The sequence below is a fragment of the Heloderma suspectum genome, chromosome 13, assembly GCF_057233095.1.
Source record: "Heloderma suspectum isolate Gila_16-S chromosome 13, 16-S_ref, whole genome shotgun sequence".
NCBI classification, from domain to species: domain Eukaryota; kingdom Metazoa; phylum Chordata; class Lepidosauria; order Squamata; family Helodermatidae; genus Heloderma; species Heloderma suspectum.
In genome coordinates this window covers 10615339-10633927 of record NC_139470.1, presented here as the reverse complement: position 1 = coordinate 10633927, position 18589 = coordinate 10615339, and the positions used below count along the sequence as shown (strand labels likewise).

General features: G+C 46.3%; 1 protein-coding gene across 2 annotated transcripts in view; it reads right to left on the bottom strand.

Moving 5' to 3' along the window:
* ADGRD1 (adhesion G protein-coupled receptor D1) overlaps positions 1-6654 on the bottom strand; it is a 304783-nt gene extending 298129 nt beyond the window's left edge. For both annotated transcript variants that reach the window (XM_084820329.1, XM_084820331.1), the window contains exons 1-2: positions 6068-6654; positions 5910-5946 (exon numbers count right to left, since the gene is read on the bottom strand). In XM_084820329.1, the coding sequence (XP_084676455.1) occupies positions 5910-5946; positions 6068-6121 (91 nt within the window). In that variant the 5' untranslated portion in view covers positions 6122-6654. The remainder of the gene's footprint in view (positions 1-5909; positions 5947-6067) is intronic.
* Positions 6655-18589: the final 11935 nt, after the last annotated feature.

The window sequence follows — 18589 nt, the reverse complement described above, 5'->3', positions numbered from 1 at the left end:
GGAGTGAATTCCATTATTTAACTGATGTGCTGTGTGAAGAGGTCTTTCCTTTTATCTGTCCTGAATCTCCCACCATTCTGCTTCGAGAGAGGGAGAGAGAAAAAAGTCTCCCTATGCACTTTCTCCATACCATGCATAATTTTGCACCGTGTTTAACTTTGTACACTGTTGTCCTCCCAGCTTGGAGCCTTGATCAGTTACAGAAGAATGGGGAGAGGGGTGGACGACAGTGTACCAAGTTAAAAAGGTAAAGGTAAAGGTGTCCCCAACCAGTCGTGTCCGACTCTAGGGTGCGGTGCTCATCCCCGTTTCTAAGCCGAAGAGCTAGCGCTGTCCGAAGACGCTTCCGTGGTCATGTGGCCGGCATGACTGAACACCGAGGTGCATGGAATGCTAGCATGGTGCAAAATCATGTATGGTATGGAGAAAGTGGATAGGGAGACATTTTTTTCTCCTTCTCTTGAAGCTGAATGGTGGGAGATTCAGGACTGATAAAAGGAAATACTTTTTCACAGGGGGGGGGTATGGATGACAGGATCAGGGAGTGCCTCATCTTCCACCACGTCAGAAGATTTAAAGGTATATAAGTAACGAGTAATACGTTTATTGCTGATTCCAAAGATCATTGCAAAATATACAAAATTAAAGTTGAAAATGCATTATACATTGTCAAAGTTTACACATAAAGTTAAAACAACCAAACTATAAAATACGTATCAGGTCTTTACCAAAGCTAAAATAGGTGCCTATGCAACAATAATATAGCATAAAGAAACATGTCAATCACCTTACATTCATATCTCTGAATTTTTATAACAATTCACACTGATAATGTCCAAAAACATTGCTCTATGCCTGGTAGCTTCTACTGCAAATACTGCAACCCTCTGTATCACATATGGATTGGTTGATTGTAATAAATAACTCAAATTCTCCTTTACACCCCTGTATTTCACTTTCTTTAGAAGAGGCTCTAAAAATCTTACATCTCTATATAATTGACATTCAAGTACATAATGAGCCAAGTCCTCTAGGGCTGGTTCTCCACAAACACCAACCTATCTTCTACCAGTATACCATGAAATCTCCCCCATTTCATCATAGTATCCATTTGTTCGTATCTTAGATGTGTAACAGCTTTCCAATATCCCATTTTCATAGGAACTGACAGATATTTCTCATACTGGTGCAGCTGTTTGGTACTAGCTAACCATTTTGCTGTTTCTGATTATGTAAGAGCAGTTATATCAGTTTGTGCTTTCAACATCAAGCATTCTTTGTTTAGAAATATTACTGCTAGCTTTCAGCTTAAAACTCTTAAAAGTGTATAAGTGTTCTCCTGCTGTGAATCTGGAAATCTTAACTCTGTGTATGTGTTGTGCGATCTCGCACAAATGCCGTCGTGATGCTGGGCATAGGATTCTACTTGCCAAAAATCCCTGTTTTCTTTTTCCTTGTTAGAACTCAAATTTCTAGTCCTCCTGGCTGTGACAATAGGTTGAGAAATGCCACGTGAAACCTCAGGAGAGTGCCTGAATACAATTCCCGATGTTCATGGTTGGGACTCGAGCATCCCACGTACTTCCTTCCCCATTCCCATGGGAACTGCTGCATAAATATTGTGTGACAAGGGATACCTTCTGCAATTACCTCTACTACACAACTATTAAAGGTACAGGAGCCCTGGCCTCTTTTGTATGTGGATACCTTAGCAGACTCTGGGAGACTAACTTAAGTCTCACTCATTTCAATGGGCCTACTATAAGTAGGACTAACATTGGCTATTACCCACAGATTTTATCACGCCTGGGGTTATTGGCTATGGTCTCCTCATCTCTCACTGTCTGCATCAGGAGAGTAACAGTGCAATCATATCTGTGTCTACTCAGAAGTAAGCCCCATTGAACTCAATGGGGCTTACTCACAGGTAAATGTATCAGAGTATAAAAGTATAAGAACAGAGTCTGCAATAAGAGAAGGCAATCCTAGGTGTGCCAGGGAGTGGGGGCAACTTGCAGACAGATGCCCCCCAGTGATATCAAATTGGGAATCCGGAGATCTGGATTCTAGTCCCCACTCGGCCATGGAAGCTCATGGGATGACTTTGGGCCAGTCACTATCTCTCAGCCCAGCCTACCTCACAAGGTTGTTGTTGTGAGGATAAACTGGAGAGAAGAAGTCTAATGTATGCCACCTTGGGTTCCTTAAGGAGGAAAAAAAGGTGGGATATAAATGTAATAAATATATAAATAAAATTTCACCCTAGGACACATGAACTCAAATCCCATCTCAAGACGTACGGGGAGGCCACTGGCATTGAGCCTCAGTTGCACAGTCTGTAAAATGGGAACCACAGTGCTGAAGATCACAAGGCTGTATTTAGGGATCTACGAAAGTCACTTACCTTTTCGTCGAGGCGATTCGCAGTGGGGGGGAGGCGCTCCACACCTCCCCCCGATATCCTTCCCTGGCTGGCTCTGCTCCACGGAGATTCCACAGAGCCGCCGGCCGGGGCCACCCGCAGCCAGAAATCTGGCTAGAACATAGGCTAGAATGGCGAAAAATAAAGGAACGCAAATAGCGCCCACTACGCTATTTGCGTTCTCCTTTTTTTGCCGTTTTATCTTACATAAATATTTACATAAGATAAATCGGCGAAAAATAGGGAACGCAAATGGCGGCCGCCATAGCCGCCACCATTTGCGTACGCCGTTTTTTGTTTTGATTGGCTTGCCGTGATAGGTTACGTAAATGGTTACGTAGCCTATCATGGCAAACACCAGGACAACAATGGTGGCTGCGGCAGCTGGTCGAAAGACCAGCCGCCGCCGCCGGACCCGCCACTGGAGCTGCCGCTGTCCAGAACATCCGCCCCAGGTAAGCCTCATCCCAGGGGGAATCCGCGGGGGGGGGGAGGGCCAGGCCATTCCGCCACAGATTCCGGGGGGCCGAATGCCAGTGCATTCGGCCTCACTGAAATTGGTGGCAGAATTCTCCGCCATCCCTAGCTGTATTGATGAATAAAATAAGGAATTCTCAGGTAACCTGGGAATTGTGTGCCATTTAAGCCTGATGAGATCCTGCAGTGTTTCCATTCTGGTAAGTGGCAACGGACTGTAACCGATTTCTTTTTCAATTCTGGAAAAGTTTTGTGCATTTTTTTTCAGGTCCTCGGAATTGCGCAAATGGTAATTTGCACAAATTGAATCTCTTTTTTGTACATGCAAATTGCATTGGGGAGGACTTGAAATTTGCACAAATGAAGTTGTAATTTTTAAAAAAAATAATGGGGAATCTTGCACAAGTGCACATGATCACAAGTCTGCCTGCCCACTATGTATCTCTGCAGAGGTATATTCCCCTCCTGTAAATATCCTTGTCAGTTTCATCCTTTCCACACTCTACTTCATAGCCCAGCAGAGCCATATTCCCTACTTGTCAAAGAACAAGTAGAACCAGTGTGGTGTAGTGGCAAGAGTGTTGGACTGGGAGCTGGGAGATCTGGGTTCTAGTCCCCACTCGGTCATGGAAGCTCATTGGGTGACTTTGGGCCAGTCACAGACTCTCAGCCGAACCCACCTCAGAGGGTTGTTGTTGTGAGGAGAAAATGGAGAGGAGGAGAGTTATGTGCGCTGCCTTGGGTTCCTTGCAAGAGGAAAAAAGGCGGAATATAAATGCAATAATTAAATATAAATAAATACATACATACATACATTAACTTGTTAATTTTATCCTCCACTCTGGGGCTTCCTGATTAAAGGGGGGCAGGAGAAATTGGCAAGTACTTTGAGAAGTATGAAACTGGGCTAAACCAAGTAATGTGTGTGTAGAGAGATGGAAACTGACAAAGATATTTACAAGAGGGGAATATGCCTCCGTGGGGCTACATAGCCGATAGGCAGACTTGTGATCGTGTGCACTCATGCAAGATTGCCGATTATTTTTTTTTAAAAAAATTACAACCCCATTTGTGCAAATTTCAAGATCCCCTCCCCACTGCAAAGAAAGATCCAATTTGCACAAATTGCCACCATTTAAAACAACAACAACACAGAATCCGTGTATTGGATCAACTCGCTTCAGACCGAGTCAGCGCCAGCAGGGAGAAATGGAACGAAATCCACCAGGGCCAAACCAGAAAAATCTGTCAAGATTTTACCCCCAAAATGGAATTCTCATGCATCCCTAATGAGAAGATGCCAGAGATTGAACCTGGATCCTTCTGCATGCAAGGTGTACGCAACCACTGAACAACTGATAGGGTTGAACAGCAATAAATACAGAGTCAACCGAAGGCCTTTTGGGAAGGCCAATCTAAATGCCCCCCCTTCTTCTCACTAATGAATGTGGGACACAATTCAACAGGGGGTTCTCCTGCACAAGCTCATGCTGAAAGGAGTGCTTTCAATGAGGCTCATGTTAGCAGGACCTCCCTGTGGATTGTGCGTCAAGGGACCAAATCTGACTGTCTCCAAGAGCCAAATGACACATTACACAGGAGATCTGTGTTTGGATCATTGGATGTTTTCTTTTTTAATATAATGTAGCTGTGGCTGGGGGGGGGGGCTTCCACTTTGAATGGAGCAATGCAGTAGGGGATGTTTAACTTTTCCTCCCTGCACCATTTTCCCAATTTAAATTTACTCCCATCTGCACTGGAAAAGTTGGCGGGGGAGAAATACAGGTATCTTAACACTGTGCCTCATACTAGGTCCACCTCTGAGCAAATGCCTATAAATCAGGGGTGGGAAAATGTGCCCCCCCAGCAAGTCCCAGCATCCCTAACCATTGGCTTGGTCTGATGGGAGTTGGAATACAACATCTGGAAGGTCATGGGTTCCTCACCCCTGCTTTAAGTGGACTGATAATAAAATCAGCCCCAAGACATTTTGCAGCAATATTTTCTCATTTGTTCCATTTTTACACGTGGTTCCTGATTTTGTAGTCTCACAACAACAATAAAGGTAGGTTAGGCTGGAAAAAAAAAAAAGAGTGACTGACCCAAAGATTCCCAGTCATGGCTGCATAGGGATTTGAACCCAGGTCTTATCATAGCCCAGCACTTTAGCCAGTGCGTCACCCCTGTCCTCATGAACCCAGAGGTGTGTGTGCAAATCCAAAAGTTGTCCCTCTGAGCCATTGCAACAGCATATATCTCATTTTACCCACTGGTTTACTGGCACCCTATATTTGTATACTATATATAATATACTATATTTGTAACCCATAAGAACATAAAATTTTATCTGTATGCCACCCTGAGATCTTAATGATATGGGAGAGGATATAAGTGTTATAAATAAATCAAGCAAGCAAGCAAGCAAGCCATGCTGGATCAGACCAAGGGTCCATCTAGCCCAGCATTTTGTTTACACAGTGGTCAACCAGCTGCCCATGGGAAACCCACAAGCATAACATGAGTGCAACAGCACCCTCCCACCCATGTTCCCCAGCAACTGGTGTACACAGGAACACTGCCTCTAATACTGGAGGTGGCATATAGCCATCAAGACTAGTAGCTACTGATAGCCTAGTTCTGGTTACTTACACCAGATATCTACATTTGCCATGCCTCTGGAATCTAGGAACAAAGGAACATAGGAAGCTGCCTTAGACTGAGTCAGACCATGGGTCCATCTAGCCCAGTATTGTTGACACTGACTGGCAGCAGCGGCTCTCCAGGGTTTCAGGCAGGAATTTTTCCAGCCCTACCTGGAGATGCTGGGGATCAAACCTAGAACCCTCTTCATGAAAAGCAGGGGCTCTACCACTGAGCCATGGCCCCTCTACTGAATCTCTAATCCAACAAGCTTCCATGAAAACAAGCAAGCAGTCAACAAATAGCAGATCCATTGTGGCAATTCCAAAGATCGTAATTATTTCAAAATAGCAAATTGAAGGTTCCTTACCTGGGTGTTCGTGTAGCCATGTATGATTTCCATACACCTGCATGTAAAAAAAAAAAAAAAAAAAAGATTTATATGAATAGGATACAGTGAAGTTAGCATCTCCAAGAAGAAGAAAAAAAAAGGGGGGGGGGATCCATTGACTCCATTGAGACTGTTACCTGAAATAAAATCAGCAATGAGAGACGACACCACAGTGACAGCAGGTTCTCCATGGTTCCTTTTCTCAAGGCAAAAACTACAGCAAACTCTCCGATCAGATCTCAGTTCACAAAATATGAATTTGCCGTCACTGCATCATATTCTTTTTGAAAGGGCTATTTCCATGCAGGTTCAAATAAAGTCCATTCCATCCATTTGCAAGAGGGGAGGAATGTTCCCTAAAGTCCAAGAATAAATCCTTGCTTCCCTCAAAGGTGGAGTACTCCAGTGGCCGATAAATGAACGCCAATGAACAGAGCAAGAAGAAATGCTTTCAATGAACACTGGACCATTCCATGGAAAGAATCTGGAGAGAGTTACAAACACAACTTTCTGTCTGTAGATCTTCTGCCCAAACTTCTTCTAGCTGTCATTTCCTTTTTAGAAACTGTCTTTGTTTTATCAGAGATCTGAAGCCACTTGGCGAGGATGGGGTTGATTGTTAATGAAGACGTCCCTTTTGAGCCACCCGCCTCTCTGCTGACTTTCTTTCCATAAGGACTGTGTTGAAATGAGTTGTTCTCTTCCTGTGCAGTCTGACTGAATCAAGTTTACACCTCTATCTCAGTTCCCTTTGGGTGGAGAGAAAGTCAAAATGATGTCATGCTTTCTTCTCAAACTTTGTCCCGTTTGAGTACTCTATTTATATCACGTTACCAAATTCCTCGTTTGCTGGGTCCTAACACCAGCCAGTTAGAAAGAAAGGGGGGATCAGGGAGGGGGGATTTAGAAAAGAAAAGAAGAAAAATTTTATGGATGCCATTTGAGAAGGAAGAAAGCCAGTGGAAATAATAATTTAAACTTATGTACACTATAAATTGGGTTTGAGGAATGTTTGTTTGCTCATTCGTTGGTGGGTCAAAAAGGATTCCTTGCTACAACCCTGCACCCACTTACTTGAGAGTAAGGATGGGGTAGAATATTTTTGGTCTGCATACTTTAGTGAACCAGCCTAATTTTTGCACTTCCCAGAGACTAATATGTTGATTGGAACGCAGTTATCCTTCAGACTGCACACTTCTTGGACTTTTACAATGCAGTACTCGGATCAAAAATGGCATGCAAAAAATGAACATATTCACGGAAGTTGCATATAAAAATAAATGTGAATTTCATGCAGTTGGGTTGTGTGTGTGTGTTTAATTCACAGATGGATGCCAAAACTGGATGGAATGGAAAACTGATACAGACTGGAAATAGACTGATTCATCCATCCTTACTTGGGAGTAAATGCCATTGGGTCTGGTGGGATTCATTTCTGAGTAACCATGAAACATGTCAGCCATAAATGCTCAAACTGTTCTTATTGACCAAGGACAGTCTTTACCAGGGAGAGTGTTCCGAATTTGCGTCTTGCAGAAGTTGGGAAATCTTGTCTTTTAAAAAATGTGCCATACACATGCACTAGTCTTCCCTGACCTAATGCCCTCCAGATGTTTTGGACTTCAACTCCCATCAGCCCTAGCCTACATGCCCAATAGTCAGGAATGCTAGGAGTTGTCATCCAAAACCTCAGAAAGGCAATAGGTTCTGGAAGGATGAACCAGAATGTTTCAGGTCTCACCACTGTGCCCTAGTCTTTAGAACGGGGTGGGAAACGTCAGACCTGGGGGGCCAAATATGGCCCTCTGGAGTTCCACAGATGGCCACATCCCCTTTCCCCCAAACACAGATTGCTTGGTGGTTTCCCAGCTTTGGTGAATTTTTTCCCCACTCTAAAAGGTTAAAATGCCTCTCCAAAGGCTTAGTTCCTGGCAGTAAAAGTGTCGGGGTTGGATCGAAGCCCAGAGAGCCCCAAAGCAGTTCTGATTCTGAGGAAGAGATAGAAACCACGGGAGAGGAACCTGCGCACTGCTCAGAGGACGTTCCTGAGAGTGATAGTGACCCTGGCAGGGAGAGGGAGGTGCAACAGCAGTTTCTGGAAGCTAGGCGCCAGCGCAGCATCAAGTGGGAGATGGCAGGCGCTGAGAGGAGGCGCTCAGCCCACTTGGCGTGGTGGCAACAGTGGCGCCCTGATGCCCCAGGGGAAAAGGGTGGACTCTTTCCTCCTAGCCCATAAGTACAGAGGTTTCCCGCCTTCCCCTCCAAACAGAGATCAACTGATTCCTAAGGTTAGAACTCCCTAGTAGGCAGGTCTCTTAAGTCTCACTCATAGGATCAAGCAATTAGCATCTGTAAGCATCATTAGGTTGAATGGGAATAAAGCCTTGGAAAAGAGCCCTATTGTCTGCATGTTCATTCTGGCTACCTGAGGATGTCAGAAGGTGGCAGGGGCGACCTCCCGACAAAGAGCTTCAAGCTAAAATATGTTGTTATTTGGGGATATGTCTTTTCAGCCCCACCCTGTTTGCCTTTGGCCCTGCCCACCACTGAAATGCAGCCCCTGAGAGCTTCTCCAAAATGGAATTTGGCCCCTGGGCTGAAAGAGGTTCTGCACCCCTGCTTTAGAAGTTAAATCAGGGTGAGGGGGAGATATATACCTTTCAGGAATGAATCTGAGGGTGTGGAAATGTCTGGCAGCTCAGATTCAGAATGTGAACAGCCAGAACAGAGGGAGGCATCCTCCCCAGTGAGCCCAGATATGGTGAGACTTTCTTCCCAGGACCTTGACAAACAGATGGCTCAGCCTGAACAGCTCCCCTGTTCCTCCACCATGAGATCACAAGTTTTGAAGGAGGGGGGCAAGAGCATGACTTGAGGGACATGAGAGTCCGTCACAGAGTGAAGTGGGAAAAGTTAGGAGCAGAGCTATGACACTTCCCCAGGCTGGCCAGTCATGATAGCCAACATAGGAGGGAGCCACCCTAAGGGAGGGGCAACCCTGCGAAGCTAGTCTGGCCATGAAGTTCTTGCCCAGACTACTGGCAACTTTCCTAACTTCTGCTTTTTATCTTCTATTGATATTTGTAGATGTGTGGTTTAGCTGGTTCATTACAGCCTGACAGTTTCCTAGAATTTGCATTTGTAATGAAGCTAGTCATTAACCAATAAAGTAGTGTTAGCCTGGAGCTTTGTTTCCCCAAGTGTGTTGATTGTGAAGGAAGAGGACAGGAGAACGTGGCTCAGGAGTACCCTAGCTGCCTCTTGCAGTCCCCATCAATAGCCAACTCAGGACACAGACGACGAGGAATTCTTTCCGAGACTTTATTCCTTTATTCCTTTATGACTCTTTCAGAATACTAGTTGCTAGCACCAAAGCAAGGAACAGCACTGGGGAAAGATAGCAGAGTAGCCTAATCTCCAGGTAAGGCAGCTGGTCCCCGTTTGAAGGAGAATCACGGGAAGACCCTGAACTTATGAGAGAGATCCTCTTTCCCTTGGGTCCTTGGGATGCGACCATTTGCGCGCCAAACAAGCGCTACGCCTCCTTTCCACACCCTCCATCTGTCGTTGCTCCCAGCATCTGCGCCGAGCGTCCAGCAAGCCCCCTCCAGCGCTCTCTCACTGCCAGGGTCACTATCTATCCCAGGAATGCTGGCAGGAGGAATCTCTGCCAGCTGCTGTGCCTGTGAGGGATGAGCGGGCTCCTCTGCCATGGATTGCTGTTCCTCCTCAGAATCAGAACTGCTCTGGGGCTCTATTGGCTCAGTTTCCACTCTGACAGTGACAATACCATGATAACAATGCACATTAAGGATGTTTGAGGAATTCGATCTCCGCGAATTCCAATGTGAATTGACTTGATCCACACTTCCTGGACTAATGTATATATTGGAATGCAGTCATCAGTCAGATTTTGCCCTTCTCCAAATTTTGTGATGCTATTCTCAGCTCACCCCCCTCCCCCCCAAAAAAAAACCATACTGAAGCATGTGAAAAAAAGTGTGTTTCTGGAGAAAATACATTTGGAAAATTGAACTTTGAGATGCAACACATTCCGAAATATGCATTAAATACAAATTTCCAGTGCTATCACCGATCAGGGATAATAGAGGGGGATGTGGGCAGGGGACTTGCCCGTGTGATGCCTTCCTCATTGGGAAAGCTGCCACAAGGAGAAAGCATCTAGGACAGAGCAGTCGGCTGGAGTCCCAGATGCTTTACCCATGCAGGAGCTTCGCCAATGGCTTCCCCAATAGGCGAAGGCCTTCATGCAGTGAAGCTGGTTCCTGGCAGACACATAACAAGCATCCTCTTCCTCATGTGCTGCTGGAAAGTGAACGACACCAGGGTGCACACCCATGCGGCCACACTGCTGCCATCAGGAGGTGTGGCCATGTCCCCTGATGTCATTTGGCCTGTGGAGGGCTGGAGGGGGGTGATCCAGTTCATAAAAGTATAGAATAGTAGGGTTGGAAGGGGCCTATAAGACCATCAAGTCCAACCCCCTGCTCAGTGCAGGTATCCAACCAACTTTTGGTTGCTCTCCCTGCATTAGAGGGACAGATTAAAACTGGGGAAACAAGGATCCAAATTCCAGCTCACCCACCAAGCTCACTCAGGCCTCTCTCTCTTTCTCTCTCTCTCTCTCCTAATGCTACCTTACAGGATTGTTGTGAAGACAAATAGGAGGGAGAGACATGTGTATGAGCCTGAACCTCTTGGAGGAAGGATGCATAGTGTATTTTTTTTTAAGGAATAAAATAAAGTAATAGTGTTATGGGTGATTAGTGAACTAACACACTCTGCTTCAGAGGACAAGCTGTGGTGGAGTAAATAAATATATTAGCAGGGCTTACGGGTAGAGGACTTGCCCCTGTGATTAGGGATGGCAGAGAATTCCGCCACGGATCACGGTGAATGCCAGTGCAAAAAAAAAAACACACGATGTGATAGGCTACATAAATCTTTACATAGCCTATCATGGCTGGGTGGGTTAAAAAAAAAAAATGCATACACAAATGGTGGCGGCTACGGCCACCGCCATTTGCATTCCTTATTTTTGCCCTCTTAATCTACGTAAATATTTACGTAGACTATGACGGCAAAAATAAAGGGGAATGCAAATAGCGTAGCGGGTGCTATTTGCGTCCCTTTTTGATTCCCCGTTTTAGCCTACATAAACATTTACGTTGGCTAAAACGGCGAATCAAAAAGGGACACAAATAGTGCCCGATACGCTATTTGCGTTCCCCTTTATTTTCGCTGTCATAGTCTACGTAAATATTTACGTAGATTAAGAGGGCAAAAATAAGGAATGCAAATGGCGGCGGCTGTAGCCGCCATTTGTGTATGCGTTGTTGTTTTTTTAACCCACCCAGCCATGATAGGCTATGTAAAGATTTATGTAGCCTATCACATCGCTGCCGCCATTTGCATATGCGGTTTTTTGTTTTGTTTTTTACCCAGAGCCCTCCGCGGCCGGAAATCCGGCTGCAGATGGCTCTGGCCTGGCCGGGCCTGGCCGGCTGCTCTGCAGAGCTGCCGCAGAGCACAACCGGCCTCGGAGGATTCCGGGGGGGAGGAACGGAACGCCTCCCCCCCCACCATCAACATAATCTGCGAACAGGTAAGTGACTTTCGTACATCCCTACCTGTGATACCTTCCCCATTGAGGCAGCTGCCACAAGGGCAAAGCGCTTAGGGCTGAGCAGGCGGCTGGAATTCCACATGCTTCATACATGTGGCAGCTTCACCAATGGCTTCCCCAATGGGAGCAGGCCCACATGCGGTGAAGCTGGTTGTTGGCAGACGTGTCACGAGGATCATCCTCCTGACATGTCCGCTGGGAACTGAATGACATCAGGCAGTGGCATGCCCCTTTGGCCACCAAGGAACATGGCCACCAAGGAACATGGCCACCAAGGAGTGTGGCCACACCTCTGCCATCAGGGAGATGGGCATCACCTCTACCATCACCTCTACCATCAAGGAACATGGCCACCAAGAAATATGGCCCCACCTCTGCTATCAGGGAGATGGCATCACCTCTGCCATCACCTCTACCACCAAGGAACATGGCCACCAGGTATATGGCCACCAAGGAACATGGCCACCAAGGAGTATGTCCACACCTCTGCCATCAGGGAGATGGGCATCACCTCTACCATCACCTCTACCACCAAGGAACATGGCCACCAAGGAACATGGCCACCAAGGAGTATGTCCACACCACTGCTATCAGGGAGATGGGCATCACCTCTACCATCACCTCTACCACCAAGGAACATGGCCACCAAGGAGTAGAGGCTTTTACTATGTGCTTGTGCTTGCTCACTCACAGTAGTTTGCAGGTCCTTTTCATGACACTGTCATCCTCCAGGGCCTCTCCCTTGGTTTGCAACCATTATTGCAGGGGTTTTTAGATCAAGGAAAGTGCAGTATTTTTCCAAATGGCATTAAATTGTGCAATTCGGCTATACTACAGTGCCATCTAGTGGCTGTATAATGAAACATATAGAAAGAGAGTGAAAGAAAACTCCCAGAAAAAGTATGTGTAAAGGAGCTGATGCTAATCCCGCAAAGAATCCAGAAGCAGAAGCCCCAGTAAAGTTGCGGGATAAAAGCCTCATGTAGAAACGCCCTAATATGGGAAAGCATCTTCAGCAATATGTAATAGGGGAAGGTGGGGACTCAAGCAATGATCCTTGGTTTGATTGTATAGGTGTGTTAAAGCAAAGGTGGACAGAAGGTAGATAAGAATCTATTGGTGGAATCTGTGGAAGATTTGCTTTAGCAAATCAGATCAGCAAGGGTTTCTGATTCCCAATGGTTTGACCAAAGCATCAGCTTCTCAATTAGGCTGTGAGAATCCATAATTCAGATGTAGGTTTGTACAGACAGAGTGAGGTGGCTTCCTCAGATGGCAGACACGGTGGGTGGCAGTGGCAGGAGTGGCCACTCACTGCATCTTCCACCTGAGGAATAGCAACATCCCCCTCCCCATCCATCACCCCTAAACCTCTCCCCTTACAGTTCCCATCCCCTGAAAGCACTACATCTTCCTGGGCAGTGAAGTCTTCTCAGGATCTGGGTTGGCCCCACCCACCCAGGGTGCCCATTGGGCCCTGGCAGACAGGAAAGGCTATAAAGCACTTCCTGTTTGGGGCCGCGGCTCGGCCTGAGCTGCAGCAGTCTTCCTGGCTCTGGCGTGTCTCTCTGTGTTGGCTCTGACTCCGACCCCCTGGCATAACACCTGGCTCCGCTCTGACAGCTGCATGCAACTCAGTCCTCACAGTACATGGGGGAACAATTGTAAGCTAATGCAAAGCTACAGCAACCCCTGAATTATAGGTAGTCAAGTATGCTTATCATTGTTGAATTGATTATTTGCTATCACCAGCCGCTCTTGCCCCTCCTCCTCTTTCTCATCATTGCTACCCCTTGCTTGCTTGACGAGTGGAGAGCCAGGCAGCCATGGCATCTACTGCTACTCCGCCTCACTGCCACTGTTGTCTGGGTGAGATGCAGGTGAGCAAGCAGGTTGCAATGGGGGAGGAGGACTCCGGAAGGCTCTTATCTTATCAGGAAGAGCTCCTTCCCCCATTACTAGTGCTGGCTTAAAATCCAGTGGAAAAGAGATGACAAGTAGAAAGGGAAAGCTCTTGCCTGATGTGAACATCATCTTCGTGAAGCTTGGGCAACTATTTTGATGGTTAAAATACGCTGTGCAGGATCCAGGTTTTGGAGGGCCCTTGGGCAAGACACCCCCAATGTGCCCCTTCCCTCACTTAGTCTACTTTCTCATCACCATTATCCCTATCTGCTGTTGCTCCCCCTCTTCTTTCGCATCATTTTGTTGTCCATTTATTTTTTTATTTATTGCATTTATATCCCACCTTTCTTCCATCATGGAACTCAAGGTGGCTACATGTGGTTCCCGGGTAGTCTCCCCTCCAAGCACTGACCAGACCCAGACCTGCTTAGCTTCAGCACGGTGGCTGCCTCCTGGGCCTTCAGACTGTGCCCTGGGATCACTGCTGCCATTTGCTTGCTTGCCAGGCAGAGACCCAGCGAGTAACTAGGCAGGGGCATCTCCTGCTCCTCCTTCTCACCAGCACTGCTGCCTGGGCCAAAGAAGGTGGCTGAACAAGCAGGTCGCAATGATGAAGAGGAGGAGCAACTCCAGGGGGCTCTTGTCAGTTGGGCCCTGCTGGGGTGTGGGCCCTTGGCAAGTGCCCAACTATGCCTACCCTTGATGCCTGGTCTGGGCAACAGGTTGGGGAAGGCGGATAAAGTCCCTTGCTGCATAGAATCATAGGGTTGGAAGGGGCCTACAAGACCATCAAGTCCAACGCCCTGCTCAATGCAGGAAGCCCAATTCCCAGGCAGTCTCCCATCCAAGTTCTAACCAGGGCTGACTCTGTGCAGCTTCCGAGATCAGACGAGATCAGGCAAGCAGCATTACTGGAGGGGTATCAAAGCATTGGAAGGGGCCCACAAGACCATGGAGTCCAACCCCCTGCTCCAGGCAGGAAGCCGGACTCCCAGGCAGTCTCCCATCCAAGTACTAACCAGGGCTGACCCTGATTAGCCTCCGAGATCAGAAGAGATCAGTCACATCCAGCCCCTTCCTTCCCTCTGCCTGCCCCTGCCCCCCATCCCAGCAGAAGGAGCTCCATAACTGAGATTCCTTGGGAAGGGCCATGGCTCAGAGGCAGAATTCATATTTGCATGCAGAAGGTCCCGAGTTCAATCCTTGGCATCTCTGGTTTTTAAAAAGTCTCAGGCAGGAGGTGATCAGGGATTCAGTGGTAACTTTACAAGTCCCCGATCATCACACTTAGTTTTATCCTTTGCAGCTAACAGCATTCAAAACACAAACACACACAAATACAGTTCCTTTTTTTTTTTTCCAAAAAAGGAAGGAAAGAAAAATGGCTTTGGGAGGTGGCGATTTTGGGTGACGAACGTCCCCCACCTGCCATATTCTTGCTCCTAATGACTCACCCCAGCAGCCTCCCCTCTTCATGGGCTTAAAAGACAGGGAAAGGGTTAAGTGGCAGCATGTCTTCCTCATGCTCTCCCTCAGCTGTTTTTCTCTAAAACAAAATGGCATTGAGGCTCCGTTACATGTGTTTGTTTGGCGTTGGCACTCGGTTTCATGTGTTTGTGCATAGCGTGTCCGTAGCCCCTTAATGAAATCAACAAGGAAGGGGGGGGGGGAGTCCAACAAAACTGGTCCAGCTATAGCTGCCTGCATCATTGACTGTTCAAGCACTCCACCATCAGGAACAAGGAGGAACTGCAGCTTAATAAAGGAGAAAACCAAAAGAAGGCATCCTAAGTGTTCTGTTTTGTTTTCATTGCCAGGAGGAGGGGGTCTTGAACGAAAACTAGGAGCATGCAGAATAATAGCAAGGGGTTTTTGCTGAATGGCAGTGTGGAAGTAGCTAACTGTAAGCAGAGAACTTCTTAGCCACAGTTCTATTTATTCACATTTATTTATTTATTTATTTATTTATTTATTACATTTATATTCCGCCTTTTTTTCCTCCTCAAGGAACCCAAGGCGGCATACATAGTCCTCCTCCTTCTCCATTTTATCCTCACAACAACAACCCTGCAAGGTGGGTTGGGCTGAGAGTCTGTGACTGGCCCAAAGTCACCCAGTGAGCTTCCATGGCCGAGTGGGGACTAGAACCTGGATCTCCCGACTCCCAGTCCAGCGCTCTAGCCCCTACATCACACTGGCTCTCAAATGTATATCCGTCTATAAATGTATATCCTTCTCTCCAAGATGGAATGAAGGGGAGCAAACATATTAAACAAAGCAACAACATTTGTGGGGTGAATCCTAGATCAGGATCATCTCCTAGAGGCACTGTGCCATTGTGATTCCACTCCAACTTGACAGGTAGACTCCAGAAAGTGGCATTTGTGGTATTTGTATGATGTTATTCTTTGCCCCCATGTTGTTTAACATCCACATGCTGGGAGAGGTCATCCGGGAATCTGGGGTGAGGCGTGGTATTACTATGCAGATGACACTCAGCTCTGTGTCTCCCTTTCATCCAATCCAGAAGGAGCTGTGGAAGTCCCAAGCAGGGGTCTGGAGTCAGTTATGAGCTGGGTGAAGGCTAACAAACAGAAATCTGATCCAAATAAGATGGGGGCACTGTTGGTAGGTGGTTCATCAGATCAGTGAGGAGATATTTGACCTGTACTGGGTGGTGTTGCACTCCCTTCTAAATATCAGGCTCGCCGCTTCAGGGTACTTTTAGATCAGGGATGGGCAGAAGGTAGATCTCCAGGGTTTTTTTTACTTCAACTCCCAGAAGTCCCTGCAAGTATGGTCAATGGTCAGGAATGCTGGGAGTTGAAGTCCAAACCATCTGAAGATCTATTTTGTGGTCACCTCTGTTCTAGATCCAACTTTGCTGATGGATCAATAAGCACTGTCCAATGTACAAAAGCTGTGCCCCCTTCTAGAAAAAGCGGGCGTTACCACAGTTATCCATACTTCGATAGTATCCAGGCTCAATTACAGCAATCCATTATATGTGGGGATACTTCTGAGGAGTTTTCATAAACTTGCATTGATTTAAACAAACAAACAAACAAACAAACCAGAAGCCATCTTATTTACTGGAACTTGCCATGGTAAAACCTCCCTCAGGTACTTCAAATCCCTACTGGCATTCAGTTTGCTTTCAGGCACAGTTCAAAGGGCTGGTTGTTCTCCAATAGCCAAAATCAACACTCAGACAAAAGGGCTGCTTTCTAAGGCTTTAATTCCATTTATCCTAATGAGGCATACAGATGCTAATTGCTTGAGACTCAGAGAAACTACAACGGAACAGCCATCTGGGGGCTTCTAAGGGTTAGGACGTCAGTTGATCTCCGTTTGGGAAAAACATGGCAATTCTCTGAACTTAAGGGGTGGGAGGGGAAGATCTCCCCCTCTCCCGTGATGCTTCTGGGCACAGCGGTTGACATTGAGCCAGTCGGGCTAAGTGCCAAAGCTCAGCTCCTGCGATCTCTCGCTTGTGCCTATGTCTGCGCCTCGCATCTAAAAGTTCAGGTTGTCCCTCCCTTTCCATGCCTGATTCACTGTCACTCCCAGGGGTGTGAGGGGGGGCTCCCCCTCCAGCTGTGCCTCTGAAGTCTGAGAGCATTCCTCCCTCACGGGTTGTCTCTCCTCCTCAGAATCAGAGCTCCTTTGGGACTCTATGGGCGGCTCAGATCCAACCCTGACACTGGTGTTGATCTCTAACAGTCTTCCCCGACCTGGCACCCTCCAGACAGCTTGGACTACAACTCCCATCCTCCCCAATCAACATGGCTGTGATGGTGGGAGTTGTAGTCCAACATACCTGGAGGTTGCCATGGGGAAGGCTGATGTATGAACTCTTAGATTATCCGGAACCATCACCTAGTTATCTCAAGGAGAACCTCCATGTCTTTCCACCCCTAAGAACCTGCCCATTAACTAAGACCTCCATTTGAGGCCAGGTGTCCCCTCACTTTCAGAGACTGGGTAGTACTCGAAAAAGGGCCTGTTCTAGGATGGTGCCCTAGCTATGAAATTGCCTCCCCAATGAGTTTCACTAGGTGCCATCATTACTGTCTTTTCAGATGCCAAGCACATTGTCCCAAGGTTTCCTATTGGCCGAAGGTCAATTTACAACTACAGCCATTACTTTTTAATTAATTAATTAATTTTAATTTTTAATTAATTTATTTTAATTTTACAACTACATTAATTTTACAACTACAGCCATTCAAATCCACTCACTCCAATGGTTGTTTTGTTTTTTAATTGGTAGCTGTATTTGTACTGTTTAATGCCCTTTAGTTGGTTGCTTTTTTATGACTATCTTGTGTTCAGACATGAGCTGGTTTACCATCTTAAAAGACGTACATTTGAACACCCTCTTAACTCAAGTTACTTGAGCAAGCAGAATGGCTTCACTGATGAAACTTGTGGCATTCCTTACCTATTCCCAGTGAGAATTCACCTTCTCTAAGGCCTTTCTCGCCCAAGTAGGAAACACCTTCCCCACACACAGTCACACTGCCACCAGGACCTTTAAGGCTCAGGTCCAACCCTTTAGTCTGTCCTGTACCTGCGAGGACACACCTGTTTATTTTATATATTTATTTCATTTCTATACCACCGCATAACCGAAGCTCTCTGGGCAGTTTTCAAAAGTTAAAACATTAAGATTCAATATACAACATTTAAAAGCCATTTACATAAAAGCACACAGACGATATACACAAACAACAAATAACTAAAAACAACCTTGAACTAAAAACTTTGAACTTTTAACAAAAAATCTAACAATAAAAACAGCACAGCTTAAAAACAGCTTATAATATCACCTGTATGGTTTCCTTTATCCTCTTTCCCTTATGTAGCCAAGAGCAGAAGGCATAGGATTTGATTAAACAAACAAACTTTATTAACTACAGCAAATAAGTTGCTGAACAGTAAATAAGCAACTCTTAATGACTCTATTAATGTATGTTCTCTCATACACCAGATCACTCTCAAATCAAACACTTCACAATCGCCACAGACCTCTCTCTCACTTCTAAAGTCTTTACACATCAGTCCCCTATCTCTGATCCCTATCTCAAATCATGTCCCTGTCTGA